Source organism: Cebus imitator, unplaced genomic scaffold (assembly GCF_001604975.1).
Source record: "Cebus imitator isolate Cc_AM_T3 unplaced genomic scaffold, Cebus_imitator-1.0 Scaffold96, whole genome shotgun sequence".
NCBI classification, from domain to species: Eukaryota; Metazoa; Chordata; class Mammalia; order Primates; family Cebidae; genus Cebus; species Cebus imitator.
The window spans coordinates 3,607,636-3,622,526 of NW_016107411.1; the positions used below are offsets into that span (position 1 = coordinate 3,607,636).

Genomic DNA, 14,891 nt, shown 5'->3' on the forward strand with positions numbered 1-14,891 from the left:
TTTTTTTTTTTTTAACATTTCACTTCTCTGAGGAAGCCTGTGCTTAAGGGTGCAGAGACCAGCTGAAGAATTCTGGTGTTCAAGGTGTTGGGCCCCTAACTAAGGATGTGGGTTTCTAGATAGATGCCTGTGAACGTTTTTGAAAAGGCTGTGAAGGGTGTGCATGGGCATGGAAAGCTTAGTCTTTAACCTTGTGGCAGGTCAGCGGTAGTGAGGGCCAGGGAAGAGTAGGGTGATGGGACGCTTCCTCTTCCCAGAGTTCTGGGCTTGGCTAACACTCCATTTTGGCAAAGGTGAATGAGTAGGCCTCTCAGCCCACCTGCTAAAAGAAAAGGAATTCAGTATTCCCTCCGGCTTCCTGGGAAAGCTGTCCTCTTCCCGGAGGGAAGGAAGAGTACAGCTGCAGCAGGGTCCTGGGAAAGTGAAGAAAGTGACCAGCCCTCCAGTCTAGAGGGGGAGTGAAAAAGGGGTGGATGAATAGAGGTTGTTGCCAGTTTGGGAGATTCCTGTCTTGGCTGAGAAAGTCTTTTGGCTGGTGGAAAAACCTGGCTTGATGTGGCCTCAGGGAAGTGAGTTGGATTGGGGGCGGAGACTGCTTGAAGTGGGAAGCAGAGCAGAGCTTTTTTTCTTTGAGAGTTTTTAACTCTATTTGAACCATACACTTGACACAACCACCACCCCAAGCCACTTTTTAAAAAATGCATTCACTTCCCATTCTGCACCAGCCTCCATATCCATTTGTGGAAAGAGAAAATCAGAGGCACTTACCAACGACCATCTGAGAGCAGGTTGTGGGGGTCACAGGAGGTAACAATCTAGAAAGAGGCAGGAGATGAGGGAGGGGATTGAAATAGTTTAGTACCGGGATTTGTTTATTTTTTAGAACCAATGCTTTTCTTTTTACTATGACTCTCCCCATCCGACATTGTTCCTCAAAGGCCCTTCTACCATAAGGATTCAAAAAATTGCCGCCCTCCCCCCGAATCCCCATATACCCACCAACACTTCTCCCCCCCATCCACCACCAGCTCCCGGGAGCTGCTACGCAGCTGGCTGGGAAAGAAAAGGGAGAGTGCTCCGCCGGGAGGCGGGAGCGAGAAGGGTGGCGTCTCCAGGGATTTAACCTCCTACCCTCAGTTCCGTGACGCCACCCCCTCCCTCCAAAGACTGGGACAGCTCCTCCATTTTTGTTTTGGGGAGGAAGAGCAGGGGCTTGCGGATAAAGAGGGGTCAAAGGGAACGGTGATTATCACCTGTGAGGGGAAAGGGGGTGCTGTCCTCCCTCCTTCCCTTTCCATCAGCCTGCACCCCCTGCAACCCCCCACCTTCTCGGGGTCTCCCCCGCCTTGTTGCTAAGGCCCGGACCGTCATCCCAGCAACAGCCTCAGTCATGTGACCGGCAATGGNCTGCAACCCCCCACCTTCTCGGGGTCTCCCCCCCCTTGTTGCTAAGGCCCGGACCGTCATCCCAGCAACAGCCTCAGTCATGTGACCGGCAATGGCGGCGCTGACGAGAGGTAGGTGAGCCCGGCGCCCCCCACACCCACCGCGCGCCCTCCAGGCCCCGCTCGCACCCCTCACACGCCCCCCGCTCCCCCGGCGCCCCCTCTTCCCCCTCCCTCCCCGCGTGCGGCTCCGGGCCCCCAGCTCCGGGCCCGGGCGATCATCTTTCTAGCACCCTCCAGTCTTGGCCTCTATTCGGGGGTTCTGAGAGCTGCGATCGGGCCGACCTGCACCCCCACCCGGGGGTGGGGTCCGGGGGCTTTGGCGAGTGAGGGATGTGGGGAGTTGGTTCCGGGTCGGGTGTTGCAGGAGGCCGTGGGGGGAGGGCTGGAGCGGCCTCAGTGGATGCCCCCAGGGACCCTTGCCCTTCCCGGCTGTCCCTCCCTCCGGCCTCGGTCTGGAGGGAGACTGGTCCCTTGTCCGGCCTGGGTTGCCACAGAGGAATCACAGACCCACCCTAAACTGTGGCCCCGCCTCCCTTTTCTGTGCCAGCAGGACTTGGAGCTAGGACACCTAGGTCCTGGGTCCCCTGTGATGAGGAGGGAGGTGTTGCATCGCGGGTAGACTGTATGGGCTGAGGATCTAGGGTTCCATTTTCACTTTATGAATCTCAAGGTGCCTCTGGCCTTGGGGGACGATGATAGAGGCATGAAGGGACAGCCGCTCCTTTTTGGATCAGTCAATAAATGGAGGTCACACTAATGGCCCCTCTTTCTGTTGGAGCTGCATTGGGAGGTGTTCTGGGGACAGCCCTGTAGCCCAATGCGACCAGACTCAGGGGAAACATCAGGCCCCTTCAGCTGAGCCCTTGTGTGAGCCCCGCCCCTCCCTAAATACCAGACTAGGGAGCTGACAGACAGCCCTGCCTGTGCTGGGTTTAAAAGGTGACAATGAGAACTTTGTTATTGCGGGGGCTGCTGCCACTTTGTTCACCTCTTTAACAGACTTCAGCGGAAGGGACTGAGTTAGCTCTCAAGGAAGGCTCCCTGGCAATAGGGGCTGAATTATTTGGGAATATGGAGCAGTGCAAGGAATTGGGAACATAGGAAATATTCCAGTCCATGTGATCTGAGGGAGGTGTCAAGAAGACCTCCACCTGTGTGGGCTTTTTTTCCCCTGGCTTCTCTTATGTGTGCCCTAGGCTTTCTTGGGGGCCTCAGAGCTGGGGAAGAAAGGAGGAAGGTTAACATGTTGAAGTTCCTTCTTGAGCAACTTGGGGAGAAGCTGAGGATGGAATTCTACAGAGGAGAGAGGAAATGGAAGGGGAGTTTTTATTTCTGGGTTGGCTGAGGGAAATGGTAACATTTGCCATCATAACTTTTTACCCTTCTCCCACTCCCAGGCCTGGTCAGCTGAGTGGAGATAGAAGGATTTCTGCTGCCATCATCTTCCATGGGCTTTTCAGGTACCTCCCCGACAAGGGATCCTCAATGTTCACCCTTAAACTGGTTTCCTTCATTCCATGTTCCAAGTAATCCCATTCCCAGTAACCTATGCCCAGGTTTCTGTCTCTGTTCCATGGGCTGCTGGGTTGGGGGCCAGGGGAATTGGGAGAAGGGGTTTCTCACTTTCCTTCCTTTTTTACGCCCTGCCAGGTCACACGACCTACAAGTAGGGAGCAGGGAAAAAGGAGTGAGCCTGCATGCCAATTCTAAGCTCTTCAGGATCAAAGTAAGCAAAAAGGAGGGCAAAAAGTCTCCCTCCCCTTTAAAGAAACCATTGTCCCCCGGAGGCGGGAGGGGCAAATTGTTTCTATGATCTGGGAGAAATGACAGGAGAAACAAGACCGATGCTTGGCTTAGATGATTAGACGGTTCTGGAAACTTGCTTGGTCTTCAGTGGGCTTTGGAAGATAAAGGGAGATAGAATATGAATTTGGGGGAAGGGTTGGGGGTTAGGCTTTGAGAAAACAGGTAATAGAGGGCTTGGAAAGAGCCTGAAATAGGAGGCACTGATACTTGTCAAATGGGGACCCCCCACCCTGAGTCCCTTTCACCCTGGGGGCAGTGTCGTTCGTCCTGTCCAGAATGGCAGCCTGTGGAGGCACCTGCAAGAACAAAGTGACTGTCTCCAAGCCTGTGTGGGACTTCCTGAGCAAGGAGACCCCAGCCCGGCTGGCCCGGCTTCGGGAGGAGCACCGTGTGTCCATCCTCATAGATGGCGAGACTTCTGACATCTATGTTCTCCAGCTTTCCCCACAGGGCCCCCCCCCGGCCCCTCCCAATGGGCTCTACCTAGCCCGGAAGGCTCTCAAGGGGCTGCTAAAAGAGGCAGAGAAAGAGCTGAAGAAAGCTCAGAGGCAGGGGGAGCTGATGGGTTGCCTGGCTCTGGGGGGTGGAGGGGAGCACCCTGAGATGCACCGCCCAGGCCCACCCCCTCTCCGAGCAGCCCCACTTCTGCCCCCAGGGGCTCGGGGGCTCCCCCCTCCTCCTCCCCCGCTGCCCCCACCTCTTCCTCCTCGCCTTCGGGAGGAGGCAGAAGAGCAGGAGAGCACCTGCCCCATCTGTCTGGGGGAGATCCAGAACGCCAAGACATTGGAGAAGTGCCGGCATTCATTCTGCGAGGGCTGCATCACCCGGGCTCTGCAGGTGAAAAAAGCCTGCCCCATGTGTGGCCGCTTCTATGGGCAGCTGGTGGGCAACCAGCCCCAGAATGGGCGGATGCTGGTCTCTAAGGACGCCACCCTCCTACTGCCCAGCTATGAGAAGTACGGCACCATCGTCATCCAGTACGTCTTCCCGCCCGGTGTCCAGGGGGTAAGAAAACCGTGGCCTGCCCTTACCCTTTGGTTTTCCCCAACCTCTGACCTAGGAAAACCGGGTGAGGGTGTGTGTGCTTGTTAGAGTGAGACAGTCTTGCTGTCCTCCTCTATGCCCTCCTACTCAGTGCCCTGGAGCTAGGAGGTTCCGGTGAGGCCCAGCTTTTCCATCCCTGTGATCCTAAGTCACACATGAAAATCAGATATGAGCTAGGAAAAAAAAAGCAAATCAGATATGAGAGAAAGGAATTACATATTATTTCCTTGGTGAACATAAATACTGTGGTGACATTTGGCAGAGGTAAATTCTGTGGAGGTGGTGGCTTAGGGGCAGGCAGGCACAATAGGAAGGGATCTGACAACCCAACAGAGCCAGGAGCATCTCTCTGTGTCAGATGCATGAGAGCAAAACCTTGATGCCAGTGGAAGGTTAAAACAGGAGTGGTCAAGGGCCTCTAGGTGTCTTCCTGCTGGACAAAGAGTAATGTGGAATTCCGGGTGCAGACGGGTAAAGAAGCTGCACAGAAGAGTAGTGGAAGATGGAACAGGTTAGACAGTGGCAGAAATATTAGGGGTATTTTCAGGTGAAGGGAAGGCTGAAGGATAGATCATTCTGTCTTCACATTTCTGCTGAGTTGTCTGGAGGGTAGGGACCAGCCACCTTCCATCACTTGTGAGAATCCATTTGTTGCTGAATGGAGACTTGAGGGATTGAGACAGCAGAAAAAACCTCTTAACACATAGAGATTATGTCCTGAAACACGCTCTGGCTGCCCAGGCTCCATAATCTCTCCTTCTTTGGAAAGCTGTCAGCCTGTTGCTGCCCTGTTCGTATTAGCTGGGGGTGCTGAGACAGAGGCTGGCCACCTCCACTGACATCTGGGCCTTGGGATGGCTGGCTGCTCACTGCCCACTCTGCTTCACCTTCCTCCCAGGCTGAACACCCAAACCCAGGAGTTCGGTATCCTGGCACCACACGGGTGGCCTACCTCCCGGACTGCCCTGAGGGCAACAAGGTGCTGACCCTGTTCCGCAAGGCATTTGACCAGCGTCTCACCTTCACTATCGGCACGTCCATGACCACAGGGAGACCGAATGTCATCACCTGGAACGACATCCACCACAAGACCAGCTGCACAGGGGGACCCCAGCTGTGCGACCCCTCTTCACTTCCTTTCCCTTGGCTCCTCCCCTTTGCTCAGTTTCCACTGAGGGAACCACCAACCCCCTTGCTCTGGGAGCCTCCTAACTGGAGAGGACCACTTCCAAACTGTTCAGCCATCTCAGTTTCTCCTTCATTCAACCTGGCCCTGATGTGCCCAGCTTAACCTACAAAAATAAGCAGAATTGGGCTAAGTTATCTTGGGTTTGGAGGTGTCCCCCCTTAGGGGAGGTGGGGAGGTGTTTTGAGCTACCTAGACTGAGGGTAAGCATGGGGATAATAGCAAGTTCAAACAGCTAACAACCCTCACCCTCATTTCTCTTTGCTCCCAGGTTTGGGTACCCGGACCCCACCTACCTGACCCGGGTGCAAGAGGAGCTGAGAGCCAAGGGTATTACAGATGACTGAAAGACATCCCCTTTGCCAAGGCCCCTGCTGTCCACCTCTACTAGGATCCAGCAGAAGCCTCTGTTCTCCTCTCTGTCCCCTGCCCCCAACACCACACCTGTAGGGGAACTGTCTAATTGGGAAGGGAGTTCAGAGTGGGAGGGGGGCAATCCCTTCCCCCGTCCTCCACTGGCCAAGTGTTTCAGTGCAGTGTGAGCCACTCCCTTCTGGCAGAGGCCGACCTCCAAGGCCCTGTTCCCTGCTCCCCATGTACATATACTCCCGGTTTCCCTGCCCCTCCATTGCCCTTGGCTTTTTCTGGTATGTGCTGTGCTCCATGACCAAGCTGAGAAAGGACCTAGGATGGGGAAGGGAGGGTCTGTTGATCCCCCACCACCCCCAACTTAATGCTCCACTGCTGAACTTGGGGTGCAGGGGAGGAGGAATTGGCCTGATGTAAGCTCCCTGCCACCCCCCATGGAGCTGGCTGCCTGTGTTCATCAGATTCTCCCTCAACCTTGTCCTTTCTCGCCTGTGTCTCAGTCTCTGTCAGTCTCTTTCTCCGCTCTTCTCTGACCCCTTTGAGGAACCTCCTTACCCTGTTCTGGAATCGCTGCCAGACTGTAGCTTTTAATTTAATAAAAATAAAGTAAAATATGCAACTCTTTATGCCACACCCGTTATTTTCCAGGGACCGGGTGAGTGTGGGGTGGGGAGCGGGACCTGCTGGAAAGGGGGAAGGGGTGCTGAGGCGATCCTGCTTCCCTCCCAGTCCCCCCAGCCTCCTGAAGACCTGTGGAAGCGGGATGCACCAGCGGGTTCTGTAATAACACTGCGAAGCCCTGGGTCACACTTCGATGTTGGAATTAGGATTAAGAGGGTTTTGTTGTTGTGCAACTATGGTTGTAGAGAAAAGAACAACCCTACCCCCTTTGCGAAGTTTGGCTGGGGTGGGAGTGGGGGCGGAGCCAGGCAGGGGGTGGATTCCGCAGCAGCAACTCCCCGGACGCGCAGGCCTCAAAGCCCCCCAGCTTCCGTGCCCCCTCGACCCTGAAACTTGGAGCAGGGTAGGGGTTCAGTATGAAGCCCCCGGACCGCCCCGCCCCTGGCCGCACTGACCGGATACTGGGGGTCATGGGGGGCATGCTGCGCGCATGCGCCGTCCCCGGGCAGGAGGGGGTAAGAATGGGGGCTCGCGGTGGGGTCGGGGGTCTTTCGGGGCCTTCAGCAGGGCTGCACTCACTACTCAATATATCCGAAAACGAGTTCTGCGGGACAGTCGCAGGAATCCATGAGTTCCATTAAGAGGGCCATAGCCCCGTTCTGGGAGACCCTTTTATAATAATGTGGATTTTGACAGGTGAAAGAAGGGGAAGGGGGAGGTCAGGGCTACCAAGGAGGGCGGGCTCCTTACAGTGGTTCTGTCCCCCCAGCCCCCGAGGAGAAGCCCCCTAGCGTCGAGGGGTACCGAGCCAGAGTCTGAACGTACGGAGGGAGATCACAGAAGGGATCGCGAACACGAGGTCCTCCCCTGGGCTCTGCAGCCCGGTAAGAAGCTGGGGGTGGGGTGGGGCACAGTTTGCCATCCTGCGTCAACTGACGAATTCAAAAATATTCTGCTCTTATTAGCATAAAGTTCACATCTAATTAGCATGAGACCCGTTTAATCGCTGAGACCTCCACTATTCTAGCCCTCGAGTTCGATGTGTGCCCCTATCTCAGCCTGCCCCAAGCCCCCGCAGGCGGAGTGTCCCCGCGCCCCACCCCTGGCCCCTCGCCAGCCCGGGCTCCACGACTTCGCCTTAATTGGCCATTAGTCTAAGCTGGAGTCCCCGGGCCTGGAGGAAAGAAGGTCCTGAGACAGGGCGGCACTTGCGTTGTGTTCCCCCACGAAGAGCTCCCCATACGCGCACCCCATACCGGGGGGGCCTTTCTCCATCCCCGCGAGGCCGGGGACAGCCCCAAACCCAGGACATCTTCGCACAGGCCAAGACCCCATCCACCGAGTCCTTCTTCACCGCAGAGGCCAAGGGGAGACCTGGGCAGACCCTGCCGACAGGCTGAACCCCAGCCCCAGCGCTCCGCAGAGCCCGGGATGCGGGAGGGAGGGGGACGCCGGTGGGGGGAACCCGGGCTGGGGAGGGGAAAAAGCGCTGGGGATGTGGAGTGGGAACTTGGTGGTGCCTGGGGGAGGGGCGATCGGGGCGGGAGCCGGGCGCAGGCTGGAGGGGGAACGCGAGGGAGAGGGCGGAGCTGGGGCGCAGAGGCCCCGCCCCGTGGCGGCCCCGCGGCCCGGCCTGTTATTCCGCTTGTCGCTCGGCTGGGACCTGCACCGCGCCAGTGGCTCGGGGGTCGGCCCCCGCCTCCTCCCCGGCCCGGGCCTAGAGACACCCCCAACCAGAGGCCGGAGACAGCTGGAGCGGCTGCCGCATCCCGGCCCAGCCTCCCCTACCATCCCTCCCCCCTCCACTGGACATCTGGACCCTGGGCCCGCGCACCGCCAGGGTTCCGGAAACCCTCCCTGCCCAGTCCGGCGGCCGGGGCCCGCGCCTCCCTCTCTCCAGAGCCCCCCAGCACGCCTCAAGACTAGACTTCCTTCTACCCCTGGACACCTCCTCCCGGTCCCCTCCCTCCCCCAGTCCCACAGCCTGGACCAGGGTAGGAGGGAGGGGGGGTGTGCGCCCGGCGCCGTCCCCGCCCCGCCCCCCTTGATTCCCCCTGCATGGCCGGCCCGGGTGGGGGGCGAGGGGGGGCCGGGGCGCCATGCGGGGGGAGCCCAAAGGGGGTCGCTGTGCCTGTCCCCGTGTGATCCGAAAAGTGCTGGCAAAATGCGGCTGCTGCTTCGCCCGGGGGGGACGTGGTGAGTGCCAGGTCGAAAGGGCCCAGTGTTGAGTCGGGGGGCGGGCTGGGGGTTCACGGCTTCTGTTTGCCCTGGCCCTCCGGATTTATGTGTTTTCCAGGAAAGTGTTTTCTTAAGCGATCTCTAAGGTCCCTTCCGCCTCCAAATTTCTGTTAGTTTAAGTTAAGGAAATTGGGGAAGGGGCAGGGAACTCATCTCTTTCCCTTAATCAAATGAGTTTGAGAAAAAACCCACCACAATCCCCTTAGGCCCAGAACCGGGTATCTTCCCTCAAACCTTTTGCTAAGAACCTACCTCTGAAGAGGGTCAGAGGAATGGAGGAATGAGAATGAGGGGGTTCTACAAGGGGCTTTATAAGGAATCATAGCTCATCTGTCTCTGAGCCCAGGCCAGAGATAACCCTGATGGACCCTCCTCACTGGCCTCCTCTATTGGGTCTATGCACGGGTTGGGGAGGTGGGCTGCAGAAGTCTTTTCTTTTTATAGTGATTACTGCAATTTGTGGAGGAGGGGACTGGGAGTGGCAGATGGACCCAGCTCATCCTCCCCCCTTCCCAGAGAATGGTCTGTACCCATTGAAAGGGGGAGGGTTGTAGGAGAGCAGATGGCCACCCCCAGCTTCCAGTGTCTGCCCAGATGGCTGCCCCCGCCCTCATATCTGTGCTATGCTCAGGATATGGGGAACCTCCACATGTAACTGGGGGTTCCAGGCCTGGAGAGCCAGGTGTTTACCTTACTGTGCTTTCTCCCAAGGGTGCCCCGGTGAAAATTTCTATCCTGGCCAACTCAGATGAGGATGGCAAGAGAGTGAGCCTTGGGAGAGAGAGGCTGAGCATCATGGAGAGGAGACCTGAGAGTTCGCTGGGACTCTGAGTCGGGAGCTGGGGCAAGGTCTATCACCTCCTTTCTTTTTCCTCCATTAGAATCCTATTCCATTGCTGGCAGTGAGGGGAGTATATCGGCTTCTGCTGCCTCCGGACTGGCTGCCCCCTCTGGCCCCAGCTCTGGCCTCAGCTCTGGCCCCTGTTCCCCAGGCCCCCCAGGGCCAGTCAGTGGCCTGAGGAAATGGTTGGATCATTCCAAACATTGTCTCAGTGTGGAAACTGAGGCAGACAGTGGTCAGCCGAGACCATATGAGGTGAGCAGGGGATGCCACAGAAGCATGTAGGACATCCATGAAGGACACTGGCAGAGAGGGCAAGTTGGGGCCATCCAGCTACTGTCCCTGACCTCTGACACTTAATTTCTGGCCCCCAGAACTGGATGTTGGAGCCAGCTCTAGCCACAGGAGAGGAGCTGCCGGAACTGACCTTGCTGACCACATTGTTGGAGGGCCCTGGAGATAAGGTGCAGGTGCGAGGACAGGCTCTGGGGAGGCTCCTTTCTCTCAAGGGGCATTCATTTGCTCACCCTAGGATGCTCTTTCCTTCCAGCCACCTGAAGAGGAGACTTTGTCCCAAGCCCCTGAGAGTGAGGCGGAACAGAAGAAGGCGGCTCTGGAAAGGAGTATGTAAGTGTCCACAGCCCCTCCCTGCAGTTGCACACCTTCCAGAAGACTGTCCCTCACATTTTTGATGGAGTTTCCTCAGAAGTTGGCTATGATGATGAAGGGGAGGAATGAGGAACGGGCTGAACCAAGGATGCGCTCCAACGCTGAAGTGGGGGCGTCCTGCTTTCATCCTAGGTATGTCCTGAGTGAACTGGTAGAAACAGAGAAAATGTACGTGGACGACTTGGGGCAGATTGTGGAGGTAGCTCCCTTTACCCCTTCCCAGCCTGTCCCTCCTGCCCTTTCCATCTGCCCAGGGCTATTTTCAGGAGGTGCCTGGATGCCCCTCTGTCCCATCTCTCAAGCCTCCCCACTCCGGGACCTTCCTACTCTGGGGGCAGGGCGGCTCCCACCAGGGACAGGGAGGTGGAACACACCCTGGATAAGTGTACAGGAGCAGCATAAAGGTGGTGAGGGGGCCACCACATGCTCATGACCCAACCTCGACCTTCCCACAGGGTTACATGGCCACCATGGCTGCTCAGGGGGTCCCCGAGAGTCTTCGAGGCCGTGACAGGATTGTGTTTGGGAACATCCAGCAAATCTATGAGTGGCACCGAGAGTGAGTGGTGGAACCTGAGAGCCAGGTGCTGGGGGGGGCCTCCTCTGTATCCGTATCCCAACATCAGCCCACTGCGACTTAAGGAATGTTTGGAGAAGTTTTGTAGGGCACAGTACCAGGGAAGACAGCTCGAAACTGGGGGGAGTGGGCGAGGTAGGGGTTCTGAAATGTATTTGACCTGCCCTTCTCTACCAACCCCTCCAGCTATTTCTTGCAGGAGCTACAGCGGTGTTTGGAAGATCCTGATTGGCTGGCTCAGCTATTCATCAAACACGTGAGGCTTGAGGGGCGGGGCCTGGGCGGGGCTTAGGAATGAGTTGGGGTTCTCTGGAGATGTGTCCTCCCTCCTTGCCTATCCTGCTCTCTCTTAAATATTACCCCTCTTAGGAGCGCCGGCTGCATATGTATGTGGTGTACTGTCAGAATAAGCCCAAGTCAGAGCATGTGGTGTCGGAGTTTGGGGACAGCTACTTTGAGGTCAGTGGCTGAGATGCCTTGGTGGGAAGGAGGACAGAATTGGGGCTCTCCAGGCTGTATAACCACCCTGTCCCTGTCCCCAGGAGCTCCGGCAGCAGCTGGGGCACCGCCTGCAGCTGAACGACCTTCTTATCAAACCTGTGCAGCGGATCATGAAATATCAGCTGCTGCTTAAGGTCAGGACTCCCTTTTTCCTGGGGGCACAGCTGGCTGGCACAGCCGTTTCCTTATTCATCTCCCTGGAGTTCTTACGGCTCCCCCAGACTTCCTGAGGGCCCTCAACCATGTCTTCATGGGAGGATGGCAGAGCTTCTAAGGGTGTTCTCGTGACCTCCCTGAGTGTTTCTTCTCTCTGTCTTAGGATTTTCTCAAGTATTACAGTAGAGCTGGGATGGATACTGCAGAGCTAGAGGTGAGGACCCCAGGCCTTCCAAGATGCACCATGTGCTCCTTATCCTCTCAGTCTCTCAGGGGTCCCCCCAGCCCCTTGGGTGTTTTACAGCTGTCTGGTTTTTAGTGGGAGGCTGGTTGGGGTTGAGACACCGTCTGAAGAGGCAGCTGGCTGAGAGGGCCTCTTTCCCAATAATGACTCTCTTTGCCAACAATGCGCCTCCCTCACCTGTGTCCCAGCAAGCTGTGGAGGTCATGTGCTTTGTGCCCAAGCGCTGCAACGATATGATGACACTGGGGAGATTGCGGGGATTTGAGGTACGGAGATAGACAGGAAACTGGAGGCCCGATTCGCTTCTGCCCCAGTCCTAGCGCTCTGGAGGTCCTTGTGGGGAGTTGTCTTTTCCTGGGGCTGACCCCAAGGTTGGTTGGTTGGGCATGTCAGGCGAGGGAGGGAGAACGGAGAATTGCCCTTTCTCTTCTTGCTGTTCTTCCAAGGCCACTATCCTTTTGGTTTCAGGGCAAACTGACTGCTCAGGGGAAGCTCTTGGGCCAGGACACTTTCTGGGTCACTGAGCCTGAGGCTGGGGGGCTGCTGTCTTCCCGGGGTCGAGAGAGGCGTGTCTTCCTCTTTGAGCAAATCGTCATCTTCAGTGAAGCCCTGGGAGGAGGAGTGAGAGGTGGAACACAGCCTGGATATGTGTACAAGAGCAGCATTAAGGTGGGGAGAGGGCCACGACAGAGGGCGTGGACAGAGAGGGCATGAGGCCTCTGAGGGGATATCTCAGAGGAGCCAGAGAGGGCCTGAGGAATCTGGGGGCTGTCTCCTATCTGCCAATTCAGGTGAGCTGCCTGGGACTGGAGGGGAACCTCCAAGGTGACCGTTGCCGCTTTGCACTGACCTCCAGAGGGCCAGAGGGTGGGATCCAGCGCTATGTCCTGCAGGCTACAGACCCTGCTGTCAGTCAGGCCTGGATCAAGCACGTGGCTCAGATCCTGGAGAGCCAGCGGGACTTCCTCAACGGTGAAGTTCTCATCCTTTCTCCCCGATGTGCTCTCAGCCCCTTGACCTCCTGAATCCCTCACTGCCCAGTCTCCAGTCCCTACCCTCTGAGCATGGCTCCTCCCTTTTTCCACTCTTAGCTCAAAATTTGATAGGATCCCCTAAAGCCCCATTCTCCCACTTTGCCCTACCTCCTCATTAGCTGACAGGGAGGGAGGGCAAAGTGGGAGAATGGTACAGGCCCTAGGGAAGAGACCTGTCAGAATGGTAACCCTTCTTCTGTTCCCTCTTTGCTCCAGCACTGCAGTCACCCATTGAGTACCAGAGACGGGAGAGCCAGACCAACAGCCTGGGGCGGCCAGGAGGGCTTGGGGTAGGGAGCCCTGGGAGAATTCGGCTTGGAGATCGGGCCCAGGGCAGTGCACACACACCCATCAATGGCTCTCTCCCCTCCCTGCTGCTGTCACCCAAAGGGGAGGTGGCCAAAGCCCCCTTGCCCCTGGATACACAGGTATGATGAATAGGGTTCCCTCATTGTAGGGATAAAAAGGGGAGAGCCTCTCTTGTTCTGGGACCTGCAAACTCCCTCCCCATATCATTCCTTCCTTTGATCTGGCCCTTCCTACTTCCCATCCCTTCCCCTCCTCCCCTCCATTTTAACTCTGGAGAAGCTGATAGTCTCAGACAATCTAAGATATCTGGCAAGAGGAGGTGGCTTGGCTAGGGACTTAAACTGAAAGGAGAGAAGTGAGGGTAGATTTCTGGCCTTTGTGATCCTCTGACTTGAATCTTTTCTTCAGGCCCTCGGTGACATCCCGCAGGCTCCCCATGACTCTCCTCCAGTCCCTCCAACTCCAAACACCCCTCCCTGCCAAGCCAGACTTGCCAAGCTGGATGAAGATGAACTGTAACTGGTGAAAACCATGGGGGTGGTGCTGACTCAGCTGCCTGTTCCCAAGGAGCCTCAGGGCAGTCCTTCTGGCACTGCTCCAGAATTCTTCCTTCTTGGTGTGTCTGGAGGGTGGGCAAGGCTGGGAGAGCTATCAACTTGGAGGAGAGCACCTAGACCCAAGGACTTTTTTCCACCCAAGGAACGCAGGTTCCTTCCACTCCCACCTCTATGCATGCATCATGGTCCCCCCAAAAGGAGGATATGTGGGTGGGTGGGAGGGCTGGGGCAGGGGCAAGATAGAAATTATTGGTTTTGTTTTTTAATTTTGTTTTTCCTGTTTTCTGAGAATAAAGGTTTTGTTATATCACAAGGCTGCTGTATTGGCAGAGGGAAGGGGAGGCTGTAGTGGGGGCAGGTGGAGTGAAATGATATGGAAGAGAATGGTTGGCCCGAGCCATTGGAGGAGCGGTCTGGTGAAAGGAGAAGGAGACAGGGTGTGAGATAAAAGACGTTGCTATCTTTGTTCCTTAACCACAGCTGCAGCATCTCTCAATCCAGACCTGAGGCATGGAACCACTGGAAAGCCCTAGATTCTTCTTCTTCTTTTTTTTTTTTGGTAGAGTTAGGGTCTCACTGTGTTGCCCAGGCTGGTCTTGAACTCCTGGTCTTAAGTAATCCACTTGCCTCGGCCTCCCAAAGTGCTTGAATTACAGCCATGAGCACCTGGCCAGCCCTAGACTCGATGTACCCTCTTTACCCATCCCTTCTTTCCCCCTACTCACCCTCTGGTCTAGACCCCACCAGAAAGCTCAATGCAGTGTGACTTCTCATCATTCCCCCAACACCCAGATACTAAAGCACAAAATGCCCAGTGTACCTTTCCTTCTGAGGCTGCCACGCGCAGCTGAGGGAGGATGAGAAGGTGGAGAGGATCCTGGGGGCTGCGGCATTTTCCTGTCTCTGGGTCTCCTTATCTTTGCTGTCTGTGAGGTCGTAAGCCATGTTCATAGTGAGCAGAAGGGGATTCTTCTTCAAGCCGTGGGCCCAAGAATGGAGACCCCAAGGGGGTCTTCACCCCTCCCAACTTCTGGAAGAACCACTGGAACAGAGAGAACCAAACATGCAGACAGCCATGTCCAGATGCCCTGTCCTGGGTCCTTATGCATCTGTGTGTCCACTGTGTCCATTCGTCCCTTGGGTTCAGTCACGTGCACTTGGGCTTCCTTAGCAGACAATAGACTGCTGGGGTGGAAGGGTGAGGAGGAGAGCTGGAGCCTCCCTGTAGGCCTGAGGTCCCTCTGGCCGACAATGGGGGGAGGATCTCTAAGGGGGGGACAGGACGTAGCGC

At 56.5% G+C, this 14,891-nt stretch overlaps 2 protein-coding genes across 8 annotated transcripts; both read left to right on the forward strand.

Moving 5' to 3' along the window:
* Nucleotides 1-1,424: 1,424 nt before the first annotated feature.
* Nucleotides 1,425-6,479, forward strand: DTX3 (deltex E3 ubiquitin ligase 3). Of its 6 annotated transcripts, XM_037741238.1 has the most exons (7): nucleotides 1,499-1,517; nucleotides 1,999-2,118; nucleotides 2,846-2,908; nucleotides 3,099-3,174; nucleotides 3,530-4,259; nucleotides 5,197-5,414; nucleotides 5,756-6,477. In XM_037741238.1, the coding sequence occupies exons 4-7, from the start codon at nucleotides 3,146-3,148 to the stop codon at nucleotides 5,829-5,831; spliced, it is 1,053 nt and encodes a 350-aa protein (XP_037597166.1). In that variant the 5' UTR covers nucleotides 1,499-1,517; nucleotides 1,999-2,118; nucleotides 2,846-2,908; nucleotides 3,099-3,145; the 3' UTR covers nucleotides 5,832-6,477. The 6 variants fall into 6 exon arrangements, with proteins under 6 accessions (XP_017391731.1, XP_037597170.1, XP_037597168.1 ...); XM_017536242.2 differs by lacking the exon at nucleotides 1,999-2,118 and having other exon boundaries at nucleotides 1,425-1,517; nucleotides 5,756-6,479; XM_037741242.1 differs by lacking the exon at nucleotides 1,999-2,118 and having other exon boundaries at nucleotides 1,425-1,517; nucleotides 3,511-4,259.
* A 312-nt stretch (nucleotides 6,480-6,791) lies between these two features.
* ARHGEF25 (Rho guanine nucleotide exchange factor 25) lies at nucleotides 6,792-13,913 on the forward strand. 2 transcript variants are annotated; one of them, XM_017536228.2, is made up of 16 exons: nucleotides 6,792-6,989; nucleotides 7,244-7,358; nucleotides 9,594-9,808; nucleotides 9,928-10,023; nucleotides 10,104-10,180; nucleotides 10,355-10,421; nucleotides 10,678-10,781; nucleotides 10,986-11,055; nucleotides 11,169-11,258; nucleotides 11,342-11,434; nucleotides 11,620-11,670; nucleotides 11,889-11,966; nucleotides 12,169-12,369; nucleotides 12,492-12,672; nucleotides 12,951-13,162; nucleotides 13,452-13,913. In XM_017536228.2, exons 1-16 carry the CDS (start codon nucleotides 6,891-6,893, stop codon nucleotides 13,560-13,562), a joined length of 1,860 nt encoding a protein of 619 aa, XP_017391717.1. In that variant the 5' UTR covers nucleotides 6,792-6,890; the 3' UTR covers nucleotides 13,563-13,913. The 2 variants fall into 2 exon arrangements, with proteins under 2 accessions (XP_017391717.1, XP_017391719.1); XM_017536230.2 differs by lacking the exons at nucleotides 6,792-6,989; nucleotides 7,244-7,358 and adding an exon at nucleotides 8,071-8,670 and having other exon boundaries at nucleotides 13,452-13,907.
* The last annotated feature ends 978 nt before the right edge of the window (nucleotides 13,914-14,891 follow it).

Bases quoted from the DNA above. Each gene is read 5' to 3' on its own strand.
- DTX3 (XM_017536242.2), top strand. From the start codon at position 3,146: ATGCCAATTCTAAGCTCTTCAGGATCAAA. The intron at 3,175-3,529 runs GTAAGCAAAAAG...CGTCCTGTCCAG, and splicing joins CTAAGCTCTTCAGGATCAAA to AATGGCAGCCTGTGGAGGCA. The intron at 5,415-5,755 runs GTGCGACCCCTC...CTTTGCTCCCAG, and splicing joins TGCACAGGGGGACCCCAGCT to GTTTGGGTACCCGGACCCCA.
- ARHGEF25 (XM_017536228.2), top strand. From the start codon at position 6,891: ATGAAGCCCCCGGACCGCCCCGCCCCTGGCCGCACTGACCGGATACTG. The intron at 10,422-10,677 runs GTAGCTCCCTTT...ACCTTCCCACAG, and splicing joins ACTTGGGGCAGATTGTGGAG to GGTTACATGGCCACCATGGC. The intron at 11,435-11,619 runs GTCAGGACTCCC...TCTCTGTCTTAG, and splicing joins AATATCAGCTGCTGCTTAAG to GATTTTCTCAAGTATTACAG.